The sequence below is a fragment of the Aedes albopictus genome, chromosome 2 (genome assembly GCF_035046485.1).
Source record: "Aedes albopictus strain Foshan chromosome 2, AalbF5, whole genome shotgun sequence".
NCBI lineage: Eukaryota > Metazoa > Arthropoda > Insecta > Diptera > Culicidae > Aedes > Aedes albopictus.
This window is the reverse complement of record NC_085137.1, coordinates 464649615-464667150: the sequence shown is the minus strand read 5'-3', so window position 1 is coordinate 464667150 and position 17536 is coordinate 464649615. Positions and strand designations below refer to the sequence as shown.

The window sequence follows — 17536 nt, the reverse complement described above, 5'->3', positions numbered from 1 at the left end:
TTTGTCAAAATACATTGTGAAAATGATATGGAATGAGTAGGTTTTGTTTCTTACCTAGTACGTGCTATATCCCTGGTGATGTAAAGCACGAAAAAACTTATGAAAAGTCTTTTTATAAAAAACTATTTTAGTGGAATGGTTGTCAACATTGAACGTGAATTTACTCAGATCAGTGAAAAAGTTAGATACGTCGATTTGAAAAATTATGCTTGAATTAGGCTTTAACTACGATCGCCTCTCGATCGCCGCCGCCGGTCAGCTGTTATTTGTACATAATTAAATTAGAAGTAAATATACCGCCGCGAAGACAAGAGGTCTTTTCGTTTGTTTCGGCAATAAATTGTTAGTTCTGTTCGCGTAATAAAGTGTCGTTCTTTCGAAGTAATCGCGAGTTTATAATACTGGTCCGAAAACCGTAAGTGTAACGCGCGAACATTTGGTCCTTCGAGCCGGATACGGATTCCCGGCGAAGGTTTTTGGACACCGGCGCGAGTGATTTTGGGAGATTGGAGCCACGGACAGTGATGGACGATTGCACTATTGTGCACGGACAGTGACAAAAGACGAAGTGTCACCATTTCGGTGAAAGATCGCGCCATCGCGGAAGAAATTGCGCGCCGTCGGTAGTGCGTAAACAGTGCAAAATCCAATAGGAGACCACCGAAGCCGATAGTGGCCATCTCCTTGGCGGAACTGGACGACGACGACGAATCGCATCAACGAGGACGATTGCAGGCCGGAAGGCAGATAAGGGAGTAGCTTGCATGAGTGTGGTGGCGTAATTTGCATGATACGCCGTTTTGAAACTTTGTGGCTGTGCATCGAATAAATCATTGAAATGCATGTGATGTGAGTCAGTTTTATTTCAAGAGCAGTAGCCCTGGTGTCCGCTTAAAAAGGTCTTGTTTGGTCTCGGTTTCGCTGGAATTTGTTGGCTGTTGATTCTACTTCCAAGGTTGGTTCCCCTGCTGCTGTCGTTTTTGGGTTGTAAGTCTGTCAACCGGGTCGCGTGGGTGGTTCGTCGAGTCGATCAAAGTGCTAGGTGATTGTGCAAGTGCAGTGCAGTGCAGTGGTGTGAATTTTTCGACTGTGCAGTGGAGTGACTTTGTACTTTGTTCGGTTGAGCTACCCACCTCGATCGTTAGTGCGAGTGTTAGTGCAATTTGTGACCAATTATGCCTGACCTCCGAATGCTCAACAAGCAGGAGCACCAGCTGCGGAAATCGCTGGATGGAATTCAACAGTTCGTCAGTGGTTTCCAAACGAAGCGAGATGCGGGACAAGTGAGCGTGAGATTGGAAGCATTGGACAAGCTATTCGGTCAGTTTCTCGAGATCCGATTGCAAATCGAGCTGCTTTTGGAGGATGCGATTGAGGATGGCGATGGCGACGAAAAAACACTCATGCAGCAAAACGACAAGATACGACAGGACTTCGAAAACGTCTACTACGCTCTGAAGTCCGAACTGCTGGCTTTCCAGTCGATTGGATCCAGTACGTCGAAGAATTCCACGCTTCAAGCCCCGGATGCGCAACCAGGAACCCAGTTTGCGAAGGTAAAACTCCCCGAGATTAAGCTGCCGTCGTTCACTGGAAAGATCAACGAATGGGTACCGTACCGTGACAGCTTCCGGAGTCTCATACATGACAGCAATCTCCTCACGGAAGTGGACAAGTTTACGTACTTGAGGTCTTCGTTGTCCGGTGATGCGCTGCAGGAAATAAACTGCATTGATTTGTCTGCAGCCAATTACGCGGTAGCGTGGAAGGCGTTGGAGAGCCGGTATGAAAATAAGAAGTTGATCGTCAAGGTGCACCTCGATGCACTTTTCGCCGTGGAGACACTCAAGAAGGAAAGCTACGAGGAGCTCAACCGGTTGATCAGCGCGTTCGAGAAGAACCTGCAGATGCTGGAGAAGATCGGCGAAAAACCTTCGGACTGGAGCACGATTCTCGCCTATATGGTTTGTTCCCGATTGGACATGGCTACCCTACGCCACTGGGAAACCCACCACAACAGCAAGGAAGTTGCACAGTATCCCGCTGTGTTGGACTTTCTGAAGAGTCACTGCTCCGTTCTGCAGTCAATCGCTCCATCAAGGCCTACGGTTCCCATCCAGCAACGACAATCTCGCCCAGCGGTGTGCAACACATCTTTCAAGTCCGCTCTGAAGTGTCATTTCTGCAGCGAGCCACGACACTCTGTATTCCAGTGCGCAAGATTCCAGCGGATGAGCGTGGCGGAGAGGATTGAGGCTGCAAACAGGAACAAGCTCTGCCGGAATTGTTTGTATCCTGGACATTTCGCTAGAACCTGCGAGAAGGGAACGTGTCATCAGTGCCATCAGAAGCATCACACACTGCTGCACTCTGAAGCGCCCAGATCCTCCGTTCCACCCACGCAGTCAAGACCGTCGACAGTCAATCAGCAACCTAGACAGCCACAATCCAGACCACCAACACCGAACCAACAGACACAGACTGCTAACACTGCTAACACACCAGACTCACACACTCAGCCAGCCACAGAACACGCCACCACAAGCCAAACACATGTAGCTCTCCCAATTACACCGAAACAAACCATCATTCTCTCGACCGCACTAGTCAGCATTCAAGACCGCTACGGCAACCCCGTGGTAGCACGAGCTCTGCTAGACTCGTGTTCACAGCATTGTCTCATGACAAGAGGTTTCGCTAGCAAGCTGAAGCTAGACGAAACGCCAGTCTATCTGTCGATTCAAGGCATTGGATCGTCGCAAGCAGTGTCGACAAGGCTGATTACCGCTGTAGTTGGTCCAAGGTCGCCGAAAATATCGTCGTTCGTCGAGGAGATGTCGTTTCACGTGTTGCCGAAGCTGACTGTGTCACTGCCGACAGCAAGCTTCTGTGTCGCAACGTGGAATCTTCCGAATCCCTCGGTGCTAGCAGATCCCAAGTTCTTCGAGATAGGACCGATAGACATCATCATCGGAGCAGAATACTACATGGAGCTGCTCAAAAACGAACGGCGGAGGGCAACAGACGACGGCCCGACTCTACAAGACACCGTGTTCGGATGGATTGTTTCCGGTCCTGTTCCCGAGGGTCCGACTGCTGCAACGTACTCCTTAACCCACGTTTGTTCGACGGCGGAGATCCAGGATCAACTTTCCCGGTTCTGGGAAGTAGAGACTTGCCAGTCAACCAGCACACTGTCGGTCGAAGAATCGGCCTGCGAGGAGTTTTTCGACAGAACGACGTTTCGGGACGAAGAAGGGAGGTACGTAGTCACACTGCCGAAGAAGGAGCGAGTGATCCAGCAGCTAGGCGACTCCAGATCAACAGCAATCAAGCGCTTTTTGGGAGTAGAACGGCGGCTCGCGATGAATCCAGAACTGAAGAAGCAGTACGCGGAGTTCATGCGCGAATATCTGGACATGGACCACATGAGGGAGCTTTCCGACGATGATGCGAGCGCGTTGTCGTATTACTTGCCTCACCACGCTGTTCTGAAGCCAGACAGCACGACTACGAAGCTGCGTGTCGTTTTCGATGCTTCCTGCAAGACGTCCAGTGGAATCTCTTTGAACGATGCCCTAATGGTGGGACCCGTAGTGCAGGACATGATCGTGGACATCACACTCCGGTTCCGTACGCACCGATTCGCCCTCGTAGGAGACGTCGCTAAAATGTACCGCATGGTGCTGATGAATGCAGCCGATCAGCAGCTGCAAAGGATCGTTTGGAGAGACAGCGCTTCAGAGCCGATCCGTACTTTCGCTCTCACGACAGTCACCTACGGTACAGCGTCCGCTCCATACCTCGCAACGAAGTGTCTGCAGTGTCTGGCAGATGAAGGGGAAAAGTCGCATCCTGCAGCGGCAAAGGTCCTCAGAAAGGACTTCTACGTCGATGATATGCTGTCCGGCGTAGACGACATCGAAGAAGGGAAGACACTAGTTGGTCAGATGGTAGAACTCCTGCAGTCTGCCGGATTCTCCTTGCGAAAGTGGAATTCTAACAGCAAAGAGTTGCTGTCAGCGGTGCCGGAGGGTTTGAGAGATGAGCGCTCGATTCTGGAGCTAGATTCGTCTACCGCCGCCGTGAAAACGTTAGGCTTGACATGGGAGCCTAGCACGGACTGCTTCCGATTCAGTTCGCCAGCTTGGAATGAGGCCGCGGAGATTACGAAGCGTTGCGTCTTGTCTGATGCGTCTCGACTGTTTGACCCGTTAGGACTGGTGGGTCCGGTAATCATCCAGGCAAAGATCTTCCTTCAAGATCTATGGAAGCACGACTGCGAGTGGGATAAACCGCTTAGCTCGCAGCTTCAAGAGCAGTGGCGTGAGTACAGGCGAAATCTAGCAGGCCTAGATGGGATTGCAGTTCCCCGATGGGTTGGAACGAGCCGTAGCACCGAAACGGTTGAGCTGCACGGATTCTGCGACGCGTCGAACAAGGCATACGGCGCATGCGTGTACGTGCGTACTGTGACAGCAGATGGGAACGTGTCAGTTCACCTGCTGACCTCCAAATCTCGGGTGGCTCCGCTCGAGAATTTGAAGAAAAACAAGAAGTCGCTGTCAACACCCCGCCTAGAGTTGTCCTCGGCACTTCTCCTTGCCCACCTATACGAGAAAGTCGCTAGAAACATCAACGTCGTCACCAAGTGCCACTTCTGGACAGACTCGACGATCGTCGTCTGCTGGCTTTCATCGTCACCTGCGAGATGGAAGCAGTTTGTGGCAAATCGTGTCTCCGAAATCCAGCACATTACGAAGGGAAGTGTTTGGAAGCACGTCGCCGGTGAGGATAACCCGGCGGACATTATTTCACGAGGAATGAGTCCAGCACAGCTTCAATACGAGTCTCGATGGTTTCACGGACCGAAATGGTTGATGTTGGACAACCAGTACTGGCCCACTTCGGCACAGATCGACGAGGGCAGTCTCGACCAGGCAGAATTAGAGGAGAAAGCGATTGTCGCAGCCCTCCCCGCTGTTTCCCCTAGTGAGATCTTCGGACTTCGTTCGTCGCTGGTGGATCTAGTTCGGCTGACCGTTCACATTCGACGGTTCAAGTGGAATTCGTCGCCGGCAAATCGGTCCTGTCGGAAAGTAGGCTGCATCACGTCCCAGGAGTACGACGACGCAGTCAAGGAGCTGGTGAAGCTATCGCAGCAGGAAAGCTTTCCACAGGAATTCGCAGACATAGCTCGACACGGACAGGTGCAGGATTCCTCTAGAATATCGAACCTCAATCCCCAATTAGTTGAAGGCGTATTGTGCGTTGGCGGCCGGCTGAAGAACGCGGATGTTCCGGATGGCAGGAAGCATCCGTACATACTCGACCATCGGCATCCCTTCACGAAAATCGTCGTTGTCTATTACCACCGCAAATACTTCCACGCTGGTCAACAGCAGATCGTCACGGCAGTCCGAGAGCGATTCTGGGCAACAAGCGCCAGGAATCTAGCAAGGCAGGTTATCCACGAATGCGTGCAGTGCTTTCGTGCGAAACCGAAAATACAGGAGCAACTGATGGCCGATCTACCCCCCGAGCGAGTCAGACCATGTTTCCCGTTCCAGAAAGTCGGCATCGATTACTGCGGCCCGTTCCATGTGGTGTACCCGCAGCGTAGAGCCCGACCGATCAAATGCTTCGTAGCAGTTTACGTGTGCCTAGTTACCAAAGCGGTGCATTTGGAGCTAGCGGCCGATCTGTCGACGCAGGCATTCCTTGAGACGTTGCAACGGTTCACTGCGCGTCGTGGCAAACCATCGCTGATAATGTGCGACAACGGGACGAACTTCGTCGGCGCTCGACGAAAGCTGGATGAGCTAGCCCAGCTGTTCGCGAGTCAGCAGTTCACGGATGCAGTGCTACGACAGACGATAGAGGACAGAATCGAGTTCCGGTTCATTCCAGCCCGCTCACCGAACTTCGGAGGACTGTGGGAATCGGCGGTGAAGTCGTTCAAGACCCTGTTCAAGCGAACGATTGGCACTCGCAGCCTGGAATACGACAGGATGCAAACGGTGCTGGCACAGACAGAGGCAATCTTGAATTCAAGACCGCTGACCCCGATCAGCAACGATCCGGACGACTTCGAGGCCCTCACCCCTGGACACTTCTTGATCCAGCGGCCGCTGACGGCCATTCCGGGACCCGATCTTGGTGGAGTTCCGGAGAACAGACTTTCGGCTTGGGAAAGAATGACGGAGTTCACCCAGAGGTTGTGGAAGAAATGGTCGGAGCAGTATTTGTCCAACCTCCACAATCGGACGAAATGGACGAGGCAGAGGAACAACATAGCTGTTGGCACTATGGTTGTTTTGAAAGAGGAGAATTTGCCACCCTTGAAGTGGCAGTTGGCACGGGTGACCGAGGTTCACCCTGGGTCTGACGGGAACATCAGAGTTGTTACCGTGCGGACCAAAGATGGCAGTTACCAGCGAGCGATCTCCAAGATCTGCGTGCTGCCAATCCGAGACAACCTTCCATCTGGTGAAGGGGAGAACTAGGACTCCTCCAACGGCGGAGGTCGAAAAGACCTCCGCAACCCCAGTTAAGTTATGTATTCCTTAAACTTTCGAAAAAGTAACCTCCTCATTTTTCTTCAGACATGCCTCCCTGCCGTTTGGTGCAGCCAAACTAACGACACTCAAGCAAATTTTGAGTTGTCCTCCGTCCGTTGTCATGAAATTGAGGTAATATGTGTCGTGTACGTTGGTGGTTGTTGCATGTGCATCGTTGCATCCCGTCCAGTTTGTCTCGTCAATCTAGCAAACGGCTAGAAGTCTGGTAGTATTTTGTCTGTCCTGACACTAAAGTCACAAAACGTTTGATGTTCCGAGGTACGTCTACCGTTGCAATTGGAGGAAGAAGTGCGCAATTCGACCTCCCGGGTTCCCGCCACGATTTCCCACGGGTATGGCCAATCTGTGAAGATCGTTCGGCATCAAGGATCCGTTAAAATCGCCACGGATAGCTAGGAAGCTTACGAGCATCATCGTCACCGAGAAACAGGACAAACCGAATCTACCATCGTTCGTCAGAGGGATCGTCGGCGCCACACGGGCGTCCAACGGAGGCCTGAGGGCCTCCGTCCAGGCAAGTCATTCTTGTTTTCAGCATTACATGTGAAAAAGCACCCTTTCATATTATTCAGCAGAGTCCACCAACGTCATCCGCGGCACAGATTGCCTCAACATCCGTCCAAGCCATCAGTAGTCAGAAGTCCAAGGTCAAGTGTCGTCAGTCGTCAGCTCGAGGACGGCGTCCATTCAGTTTACCAAGTCATCACGTCAAGTAATCATCCGGTAACTCCGTCGACGAATTCAAGGAAACATCAGTATGTCATCGTCGACGCCGCTCGGGCGTCCACCGGAGGCCAAAAGGCCTCCATCCAGGGAAGTCTTTTTAGTATTCAAAATTTCGTTTATAAAAGCACCCTCTCATCTCATTCAGAGCCACCAACGTCCCATTCGGCACGGTATGCTTCAGTCCGTCAGCCAACTCCGAGATCAAGTCATCGGCATCGAATCGTCCAAGTTTCCCTAGTCGAAGTCGTCAAGTCGAGGTCATCCTCCAGTCAATCCGTCCAGATCATCACTACGTCAAGCCGTCGAAAGTTGTAAACGTCTGATGGGCAGAAACGCAAGCCTGAAATCGCATCGTGAATTAGCATCGTCATCAACCAACCAACTACTACAGTCCACTAAATTCGAATCAACGATATCGGCATCCAACGCGCCTGGCAGACACCAAATCACCGTATGGAAAGAGTTAAAGTGCAGAAATTTGTCTGCCAGGTAAGTTGTTCCGATTTTACTTCACCAACTCCACGATTCTACATCCAACTTACTTTTTCACCGAGGATTATTGACGAACAACAACTTCGAGCAACAACAACACTCCTATGAAAAGCAACAGGCAGCCGACAGTCCGTCGGTGCCAAGTATATAGGCCAAGGTCATACTGTCGTCGTCGACAGTAGCAGTAGTACATAGTATATAAGGAACAATTTTGGATTTCTATTGAGTTTTGTAAACATACATTAGTTAGAGCAGGAGAGTTTGAAATCGATGATATTTCAAGGCGGCCGGCTATGGTCATGCAAGGGATAGATAGGAAGAGAGTGAGTGACCAAACGGCGCAGTATCATAACGTCCGAGGCCATAATGTCCCAGGGCCTTATGGCGCATTTTTTCGGGGCATAACGCCCAAACATGCAAGTATGCCACGAAGTCCAAGGAAAGAAGGCACATAGGATATTATGACGCACCTAAACTTTTGGACGTTATTTCGCAAAAAAACGCGACTTAACGACCGGGACAGTATGGCCTCGGACGTTGTGATCCGGCCCCTGACCAAACATGTTCCACAGTCGTGGAACTGTTGGTCATCTCGTTCTGTCACTCGCTATTTCTTGGCCCGTTTCGCTTTAGGCAACGATCGGGTCAGCAGGTAGCAATTAGGCTTTAACTACGATCGCCTCTCGATCGCCGCCGCCGGTCAGCTGTTATTTGTACATAATTAAATTAGAAGTAAATATACCGCCGCGAAGACAAGAGGTCTTTTCGTTTGTTTCGGCAATAAATTGTTAGTTCTGTTCGCGTAATAAAGTGTCGTTCTTTCGAAGTAATCGCGAGTTTATAATACTGGTCCGAAAACCGTAAGTGTAACGCGCGAACAGCACCCTTAGAAAGCAGTGGATCACAGATGGTACCTGGAGGAAGATAGAGGAGCAAAGGAACGCCAAAGCCGCCATAGACGAGCGAAAACACGAGGAGACAAAGCCGTAGCCCGCCAGCGCTATTCGTCTCTCGAGAAATAAGTGAAGCGCTCATGTAGGCGAAACAAAAGCGTGGACGGACTCCTTAGCTTCTACGATGTCTCACGTCGCCTTAGTGGGACTAATCCCAAGTAACAATTCCATCGCTGATTGGTTTTGTTTGATTTTTATTAATGTTTTATTACAGCAATAATTAAAACTCACAGTTTTATGACTGCTTTTATGAAAACCATTAATAAAATGTTTTATAGTATACTTGAAGATATCCATAAAGACAGATTTTAAGAGTAAACAAAACTTTCCTTTATGTAAACCTTCTGGCAATCATTATTACCGCAATAAAACTGTTAAAACACTCAACAGATGGCGATCCGTTCGATTAGTAACGACATCTGTTGGTGGAAAAGCAGAAACTACGACACTGCTAGCACAGACAAACAGACGTAACACTCTGATAATTCCCATCGTACACCGATTTAACGGTCTTTTTCAAAATTGGATAGTTGGCCAACTGCCCAACCGTGGCGCTCGCATCGTTTTTGTTCGAGTTTGACGTTTGCTCACTACCGCCACCTAGTTGGTGGTCAGCCAAACATAGTCATTTTAGCATTGGGCGAATATGTTTCCGTGACTATGATTTGAATCGAAAAATGTTCGAAATGTTACGTCTGTTTGTCTGTGCTGCTAGGTTTATTGCGGTCATCATAAAAGTAAACTTGCTTTCGTTTTATTTTCGCTGATTATGGTCGTCGCCATATTGAAGAATTAGCTTACGTGAATGAAAAATAGTTAATTTCGCTTAAATTAGCAATGAATTGGTAGTTTGCAACCATTTTCATAACATGCTCACATAAATAAACTCTCTCTGCTGGGTTTTCTTGTGATTCGGAATAGTTTTACTAAATTCACAAATTGATTTATTTCATTCCAAGATGATAATATTCACTATTTTCGAAGCGCATTAATTTTATGATTCTGCAACCCCAATATTCACGGTAAATTCGAATGCGCATAAGCCTACCAGCACAATATCTACTAAAATACAACTTTGAACTAATCGCTTTCTACTTACGAATGATGTATCCTCCTGAACTTTACGTGCCATCGAAGAAGCTTCTCTGCATCTTGAGCTGTCATAGTTTTTGTTGAAAAAAAAAACAACAACAATCGAGAATGGGAAATATTTCAACTAGGTTTTAAAACGGGTTTATTGCTACTCTTGATGCGGTTTGCAAAACCTCTCCGAGAGTGGTCTACTTAGCCGGAAGATACTCTTAAAGAGGTTATCAAGAGGTTTTGATGTATGATTCAGTTTTATTGCAAGTTCTATAGAATTGGTCATGAAGATCTCTTGTAGAGCCGAACAAAACTTAAAATGTTACTTGGGATATGCAAGCTACGATGCCCGTGAAAGACACATCTGGATAGCTATTGACCGACTCCGCTGACCAGTTGAAACGCTGATTCGAGCACATTGGAAACCTTTTTCAAGTATCGGCCACGCCATCAACACCTCAGCATGATCCGCCAAGTGTTCGACACATTACCTGTGTCAACAACGAGGATCCATTGGTGCAGTAGACAGAAACAGCCATCCATAGCATGAAATCGAGCCGAGCCCCGGGGGTCGATCGCATATCAGATGAGATGCTCAAAGCTGAGCCCGTAGTATCCGCACAAATACTGCGTCAATTGGTCGGCGTTAAGTCAGGGAGGACCATGTGTCTTTTAGCTAATTTCTAGAAAAACGACTTTAAAGTTTGCATTTCTATAAGTTATGAGATTTTCAACAAATGATCTTGATTTTTTGCCATAAATCTTCATAACTATTCATCAAAGCATCGCTCTGTATTGATAGCGAAAAAACGTAAAAAAAATCTTGAAATAGAGAAATTGCAAAGTAATTGATTGTACTTAGTCCACTCTGGCTGACCATTTTTTGGAAAATCTACAACCAACTACAGTTTTCACTCAAGTTTTTACATATTTGATGAAAAAAATAATGCACAAGTAGGACAACACTTAATAGGAGTGGTGTATAATGTGAACAGGAAGTTTGAAATTTTATGTTTCTGTTATTACACTGTTGATTACCATTTTCAATTTTTATGTTCAGTCAGAGTGAACCAAGTACAACAGTTCAATATCACATGAAGGGTGGTAGTCAATTAATAATCTATTTTACAATTCATAACTTGAAAATTTAATACCTAACAACCTTTGAACGTATTTTCATAGTTCGGTACGTTTTTAAAATATTGTAGTTACACAGTTCATAATAATTCTTTCAGAGGACTGGCGTTTTTCAATCCTTCGTTCAGACAGAGTGAACCAAGTTCACAATTCTTAAATATCCGGTAAAACCAATTTCTTCATGAAACGGGTATTGGTACATTTTAATATGATGCTCAACAGCTACTCAACAAACATATTTTGATTTGGAAAAAAATACGAAGAATCAGGTAATTTCAACTATTTTTCTTAGAGACACATGGTCCACTCTGTCTGCACGCGAAATGCCACAATATGCTTCAACACGATGATCTGTAAAATACGATAATGACCATAATAAAATGGATTTTCACGTGCTTTCTTGATCAATAATCATCAGAAAATGCGTTATGGAGTCATACAATTTGGAGACGTATTATATTTTGATGATAAACTATTTTGATTATTTGATTTTACCCAATACATATTTTTTCAATTTTCTTAACATCAAGCATTTGGTCCACTCTGACTGAACACTATAATCGATTTTCGCAGTTCAATCAAAAGAAAATTGTGCTATAATTCTCGTTAATTGTAACATTAAGAAAATCGGGTGAATGTTCCAAGTAGCTAAAGTAATTCTTAATCAAATGCCTTGAAAATCTAATTTCCGTCAATTTTGTTACTTGGTCCCCTCTGACTTAACGCCGACCAATTGTTCTGCAACATATGGAAAACCGCAACATTTCCGGCCGACTGGATGCAATGCGTCTTAGTAAAGATACCCAAAAAGGGTGACCTGACTGTATGCGATAATTGGCGGGGCATCACCCAACTAACAATCGCCAGCCGCAAACAAGCATGCATGCTGAATTGTTGCTTTATAATAGTAATTATAGCTGAACTAAAATTATGTTGTACACATTACTGTACAAATGCTATTTCAAATGAAAAAGTAGCCAATGTTCAACTTTTCGTATTAGTATTAACAATGATAATTTAAAACACTTTTCAAGCGTTTAATAAGATTTTTATTCGACTCACAGCAATTCCTTTACAACATAGTTTAACAAGACTTTTTCCTGCTTCTTGTTAAGTTCATGTACAAATTAGGACATGTATCTGTATAATGGGTTTTGCACAAGTCACATAAGCGCTTTCGTTTCATCATACATCGACTCAGAAAAACACGTGTTTTTTTACTGAACAACAGCTGAAGTAATCTGTTGTTCAGTCGTTAACCATAATGTTGTACTAATTCACCACTACTGAATAGGAGTCGAAGTCTGATCGTTATTAAACCACGGGAAGTTTATGTTTTGATTTGAGCGCTGCAATTCATCATATCTAGGATGGCGCAGATAGGAAGGCATGCGGCTGGCAATCGACGGGTCTCGAGTTCGAATCTGGATTTAGGTAAATTTATGTGTAGTTATTATTTCACAATATTTGTTCACAGCATTAAGTTCCAATCATAAAATCTCGTGGAAATTGAAAAATTTTGCATTTTATTTATTTTTAATCATTTTTGCTATGCTGAATAACAGCTTTACTATATAGTTGTAAAATCATTTAACAACTAACAGTTCAGTTGGTACACAACACTATGCTTTATAGTTTCTCCAAATTTGTGTGAACAAAACCCGAACAAAGGTTGTGCCTGAAAATTATCCAAATGTTATTCAGCATCATGCTGAATCAATTCGTCGTAAAGGTGCTTGTAAAATGAGTGATTGTTAGTTGGGCATGTCCTCTGCAAAGTGATTCTTAACCGGATGCAGGAGAATATTGACGCAACTCTCCGGCGGCAGCAAGCAGGATTCCGTGCCGGACGATACTGTATGGACCATATTGTCACACTCCGTATCATCCTGGAGCAAATCAATGAATTCCCAGAGTCTCTCTACCTGGTGTTCATCGATTACGAAAAATCTTTCGACCGAACAAATCACGAAAGCATATGGGAAACCCTCAGGCGCAAGGGTGTCCCTGAGAAAAACATCGGATTCATTGAAGCACAGTACAGGGCGTTATCGCGCAGAGTATTGTGGATTTACCGGCTAATTGTATTCTACCGGTCGCTTCAGTATGGCCTCCAAAGTAGCCGTTTTATAAAAAGAGTATTGTGGATTTACCGGCTACTTGTATTCTACCGGTTACTTGAGTAGCCGTTTTCATATTAAAATCAACTTGATTGTCAAAAAATGAATGTCGCTCACTGGCGTAGCCACGGGGGGGGGGGGTTTTAGGGTTAAACCCCCCCCCCCAGAGCCAAAATTTCTGGAACAAATTTCCAGTATAAAACGCTTTGTTATGAAAATTTTTTTCGGCTGCGCCGCTATTTTGAACCTATGGCTCATATTCAGTGTATATTTTTACGAAATGTGAGTGTCAGATAAAAAAAAAAGGGAATATTGAACATCGAAAACCCCTCACAGAGCAAATTTCTGGCTACGCCACTGATGTCGCTGAATAGCTAGTGGCAACAATGAATAGCGCATACAATAAAAATGTTTAAAAACATTTTCAAGTTACACTTTTTATAAAACGGCTACTTTGGAGGCCATAGTGAAGTGACCGACCGGTAGAATACAAGTAGCCGGTAAATCCACAATAATTAAAAAATGTTTTTAAACATTTTTATTGTATGCGCTTTTTTTCGTTGCCACTAGCTATTCAGCGACATTCATTTTTTGACAATCAAGTTGATTTTTATATGAAAACGGCTACTGTGTAACGGCTACTCAAGTAATCGGTAGAATACCAGTAGCCGGTAAATCCACAATACTGCACAACGGTGTCTTGTCCGATCTCATTCGGGTCGTTGCAGGAGTGAGGTAAGGATGTATATTAGGTTTCTTGTTGATGTTTAGACTACTGTGATAATTTGAGAATCCACTGAATCATCATTTCCCAGCGACATTTCACACTAATCAAACTGGTTTTGTTTACCTGTTGTGCATCCGACACCCCTGTGATGAACTCAACGAAACTTGTGTATACCAGCCGCTGCGAAGTCGTGTGCGAAATTCGACTGTGATGATAATGAATTTCGGCCGAGTCTAAATGGGTGCAAATGTCGCAATACTATCACCGCTATTGTTCCACATTGTAGTCGACGAGTTCCTGTTAGGTTGATCGAAACCAAATCGTGGATTGCTGCGTCAACCACGGAGCATCTAAATGAAATTGCGCTCTTGGCTCAACGGCGCGCTTTGATATGCAGATCATACTCGATGATCATTCCGATCGCTGCTGGGCGACTGGTCTTACCATCAATGCCAACAAGACTAAATCGATGAAACACGGTTGACCGTTCCAGCTTTACGGTAGCATGGTAAGCAATGGATACTGTTAGAAGCTTCCGTAATCTTGGTAGCTAAAGGACGACCAATAGCGGCAGGGATGCCAAATATACAGATTTTTCTGTAATTATACAAATTTTTTCGCAGCTTATCATACAGAATTCTGTATACCAATATTACAGATTTTTGGAAAAGGATGCAGATTATACAGATTTTTCAAAAACTTACAGAATTTCATACAGATTTTCCGTAAAATAATACAGATTTCATACAGATTTTCGGAAAAAGTAGTCATACAGATGATACAGATTTTTTGAAGGCCAAAATACAGATTTAAATTTGGCAACCCTGAATAGCGGCTCCAAGATCGATTAGTGCCGTACCTGTGTTGCTGTACGCCAGTGAAACCTGGTGTGTATCAGTGGAGAACACTCTACGTCTGCAGGTTTTCATCAAAAGTCATCGAAAGCCATCAATAGTCACAGAAATTTGGGAGCGAAAGTGTGCGTGTCGGGGTCACTTTAAGCAGGGGCAGCAATGAAATCTACAAGTAATTGTTAGACATTTCATCAGAGGAGGACCCAGATGCTCATGATGGTGCAGCCTCAGCAAGAACCTGAAGGAAATCGATAGAAATTTGACATGGAAACAGGAGGATGGCAGACTTTAATTTCGGCCCCCCTGCACCATATGGGTGAGCACCTCAGGACTGAAAGTAGTGCGTATTGATAAATAAACAACTGACTTGCCTTGTCTAATTTGAAATTGTGTTTTACTCTGGAACACTCATAAATCAAAAACAACTTCAACAGCATGAAGCAACAATGTCTGTCACCATGTTTAGTCAAAAACTCTACAATGCGTAACACGTTGAAAGTCATTTACGGCTCGGGTGGAAGCATTTTGAAGGCTATGAAAAACAACTAAATAACGAGTGAATGACTTTAGGAAAATTGCTAATTGCATAATATTCACAGAATCATTTGAGCGTTGAGGGTTATGTTCGGGAGGAGCAGGCAGAGTATACTCAGTTTTGTTGCAGGCTGACGGCACCCATCGGAATAAATGCAGCGTAGCCATAGGTTTATTTATGGCCCGTTGTGCTGAATAATGAGTACTATTCACTGTGGCGCTGATTGCCAAGTGGGTTTTTTCAACCGCCGTGCATTTTGCTCTTTTTGTCTAGTATGGGGGTGCTGCGAACATTTCTTGGAAATTATTCAAATTAGACTCAGAGTTATTGTCCGACGGGAAAAGTGACCAGTGATTCGAGAAAACGACCGTTTGGAAGTAAGCCTGTTGTCCAACTTGAAGCCTTGCGAGCACAAGCCTTATCTGCTGAATGTTGTTAACACATTTATGATTGCGGAATGTCTTTTTTCGCTCCCCCGCAAGCTGGTTTTTGCCTCACGGTGATATAAATAGGCAAAAAGCCGCCAATTACTTTGCTCAACCAACTGTCAATCGCTGAAGGTCTTTTCACTGGGGACAGAAACCGTCGAGCGCGCGCGGTGACCAACGACAACAACGGCTGGGGAGAAATAGGCAAATGATTGAACCAAATAACTATTTCAAACAAAGAATTTTCTAGGTTCGGAAATTCGGTTTAAGGCGAAACTGGAAGCATTTTCTCATTTTTTCGGTTTTTGATTTTTTATTAAATAACGAAGCAATATTTTCAAAATCGGTTTTCGTGCACATGTAGAGTATGGATCAAGGTATCTTCTGAATTTTTTTGAGTTGGAAAATGTTTTCCATTTTTGCAGAAACCTTTTTTTTGTGAAATTTTGTTCAAAAATGGTTTCTGCAAAAACGAAAAACATTTTCCACTACAAAAAAAATCAGAAGATACCTTGATCCATACTCTACATGTGCACGAAAACCGATTTTGAAAATATTGCTTCGTTATTTGATAAAAAAATCAAAAACCAAAAAGTCAGGAAATGCTTCCAGTTTCGCCTTTTAACAGTCCTTGACCTTCTAGAACGAAAACGTTTACGATTCGTCCCTATGTTTCGGTAACGGTTGTTACCATCCTCAGGTGAACTAGGTGGGGGAGGATTATTTGTACATTAGTTTTATTTAACAATGTTTAATGGTTTTACTTACAATCAGTGGAATCATTCTTTGTTTAGTGGCTTTGCTAAGCATTTGTTTATAGTGATTTGGTAGCTGTACATTCTTCTTCTTCTTTACGACGCTACGTCCCCACTGGGACTTCAACTTAGTGTTCTTTGAGCACTTCCACATTTATTAATTGAAGGGCATTGAAACAGAACAAGCTGAATAGCAGTTTCTTGAGCTAAAGTTTGCTGAAGACTTGTTTTTTTCCACTCTTATACAGCAAAAATGTTTGTTGGGAATGATACACTATGCCCAAAGGAGTCGAGAAATTTTCCCGACCAGAACGGAAATCGAATCCGCCGTCTCCGGATTGGCGATCTATAGCCTTGACCACTAGGCTAACTGGAGACCCTGGAGCTCTAATGGAGCATGCCATATATTATCAACACACATTCAAACTAGACCAAACGAAAATAGTAGATAGAAGTAAAAACACAAACACACTAGCTTTCCTAGAAATGATCCATATTTATAATACAGAACACACAGTAAATAGAAGAGTAGATGTGTATGGAATCAACACAGTATACGCTGCAATTCTGCACACTATCAAACGCACCGATAACCAAACCCAACGAACAAACCCAAATAGATAGATCCAAAATAGCGAAGACGCGAACCACATAAACGAAAATCCATAAAAGCTAAGTACAACAAGCATATCAGTACAGTCCAAACCAAAATAGTGCAAAACAATCCAATACTAATACTCCAATGCAATACTAAGTGCAAAAAAAATACCTAATTTAAAAAAAAACAACAATTCAAAAAACACAAAAAAAAACTAATCGATATATTATACCCAGCACATGTACAGCTACCAAATCACCATAGACAAATGCTTAGCAAAGTCACTAAACAAAGAAAGAATCCACTCATTGTAAGTAAAAGCACGGCATAAATATCACAAGGCAGGCTAGTAACCTATGTAAACATCTATTTTGGATGTAAACATGTGACGTCGTTCTAATCGTTTTTCACATTGATCAAATTGGAGTGGAGTACTAGATCACATATCGATCACGATTTGAATTACGTCATCAAAAAGCTGTCAAATTTCGGGAATATATCACCTTCTGTACACCGTGAGTAAAAGCATTAAACATTGTTTAAAAAA

The 17536-nt window shown here is 44.5% G+C and overlaps 2 protein-coding genes across 2 annotated transcripts; both read left to right on the top strand.

The window, feature by feature from the left end:
* The first annotated feature begins 1175 nt into the window (after nt 1–1175).
* On the top strand, nt 1176–2643 carry LOC134286938 (uncharacterized). Its single transcript, XM_062848643.1, has 2 exons — nt 1176–2555; nt 2608–2643. The coding sequence occupies exons 1-2, from the start codon at nt 1176–1178 to the stop codon at nt 2641–2643; spliced, it is 1416 nt and encodes a 471-aa protein (XP_062704627.1).
* Nucleotides 2644–2666: 23 nt separating this feature from the next.
* Nucleotides 2667–7865, top strand: LOC134287426 (uncharacterized). The gene is made up of 2 exons (XM_062849234.1): nt 2667–7336; nt 7453–7865. Exon 1 carries the CDS (start codon nt 2682–2684, stop codon nt 6504–6506), a length of 3825 nt encoding a protein of 1274 aa, XP_062705218.1. The 5' UTR covers nt 2667–2681; the 3' UTR covers nt 6507–7336; nt 7453–7865.
* Nucleotides 7866–17536: the final 9671 nt, after the last annotated feature.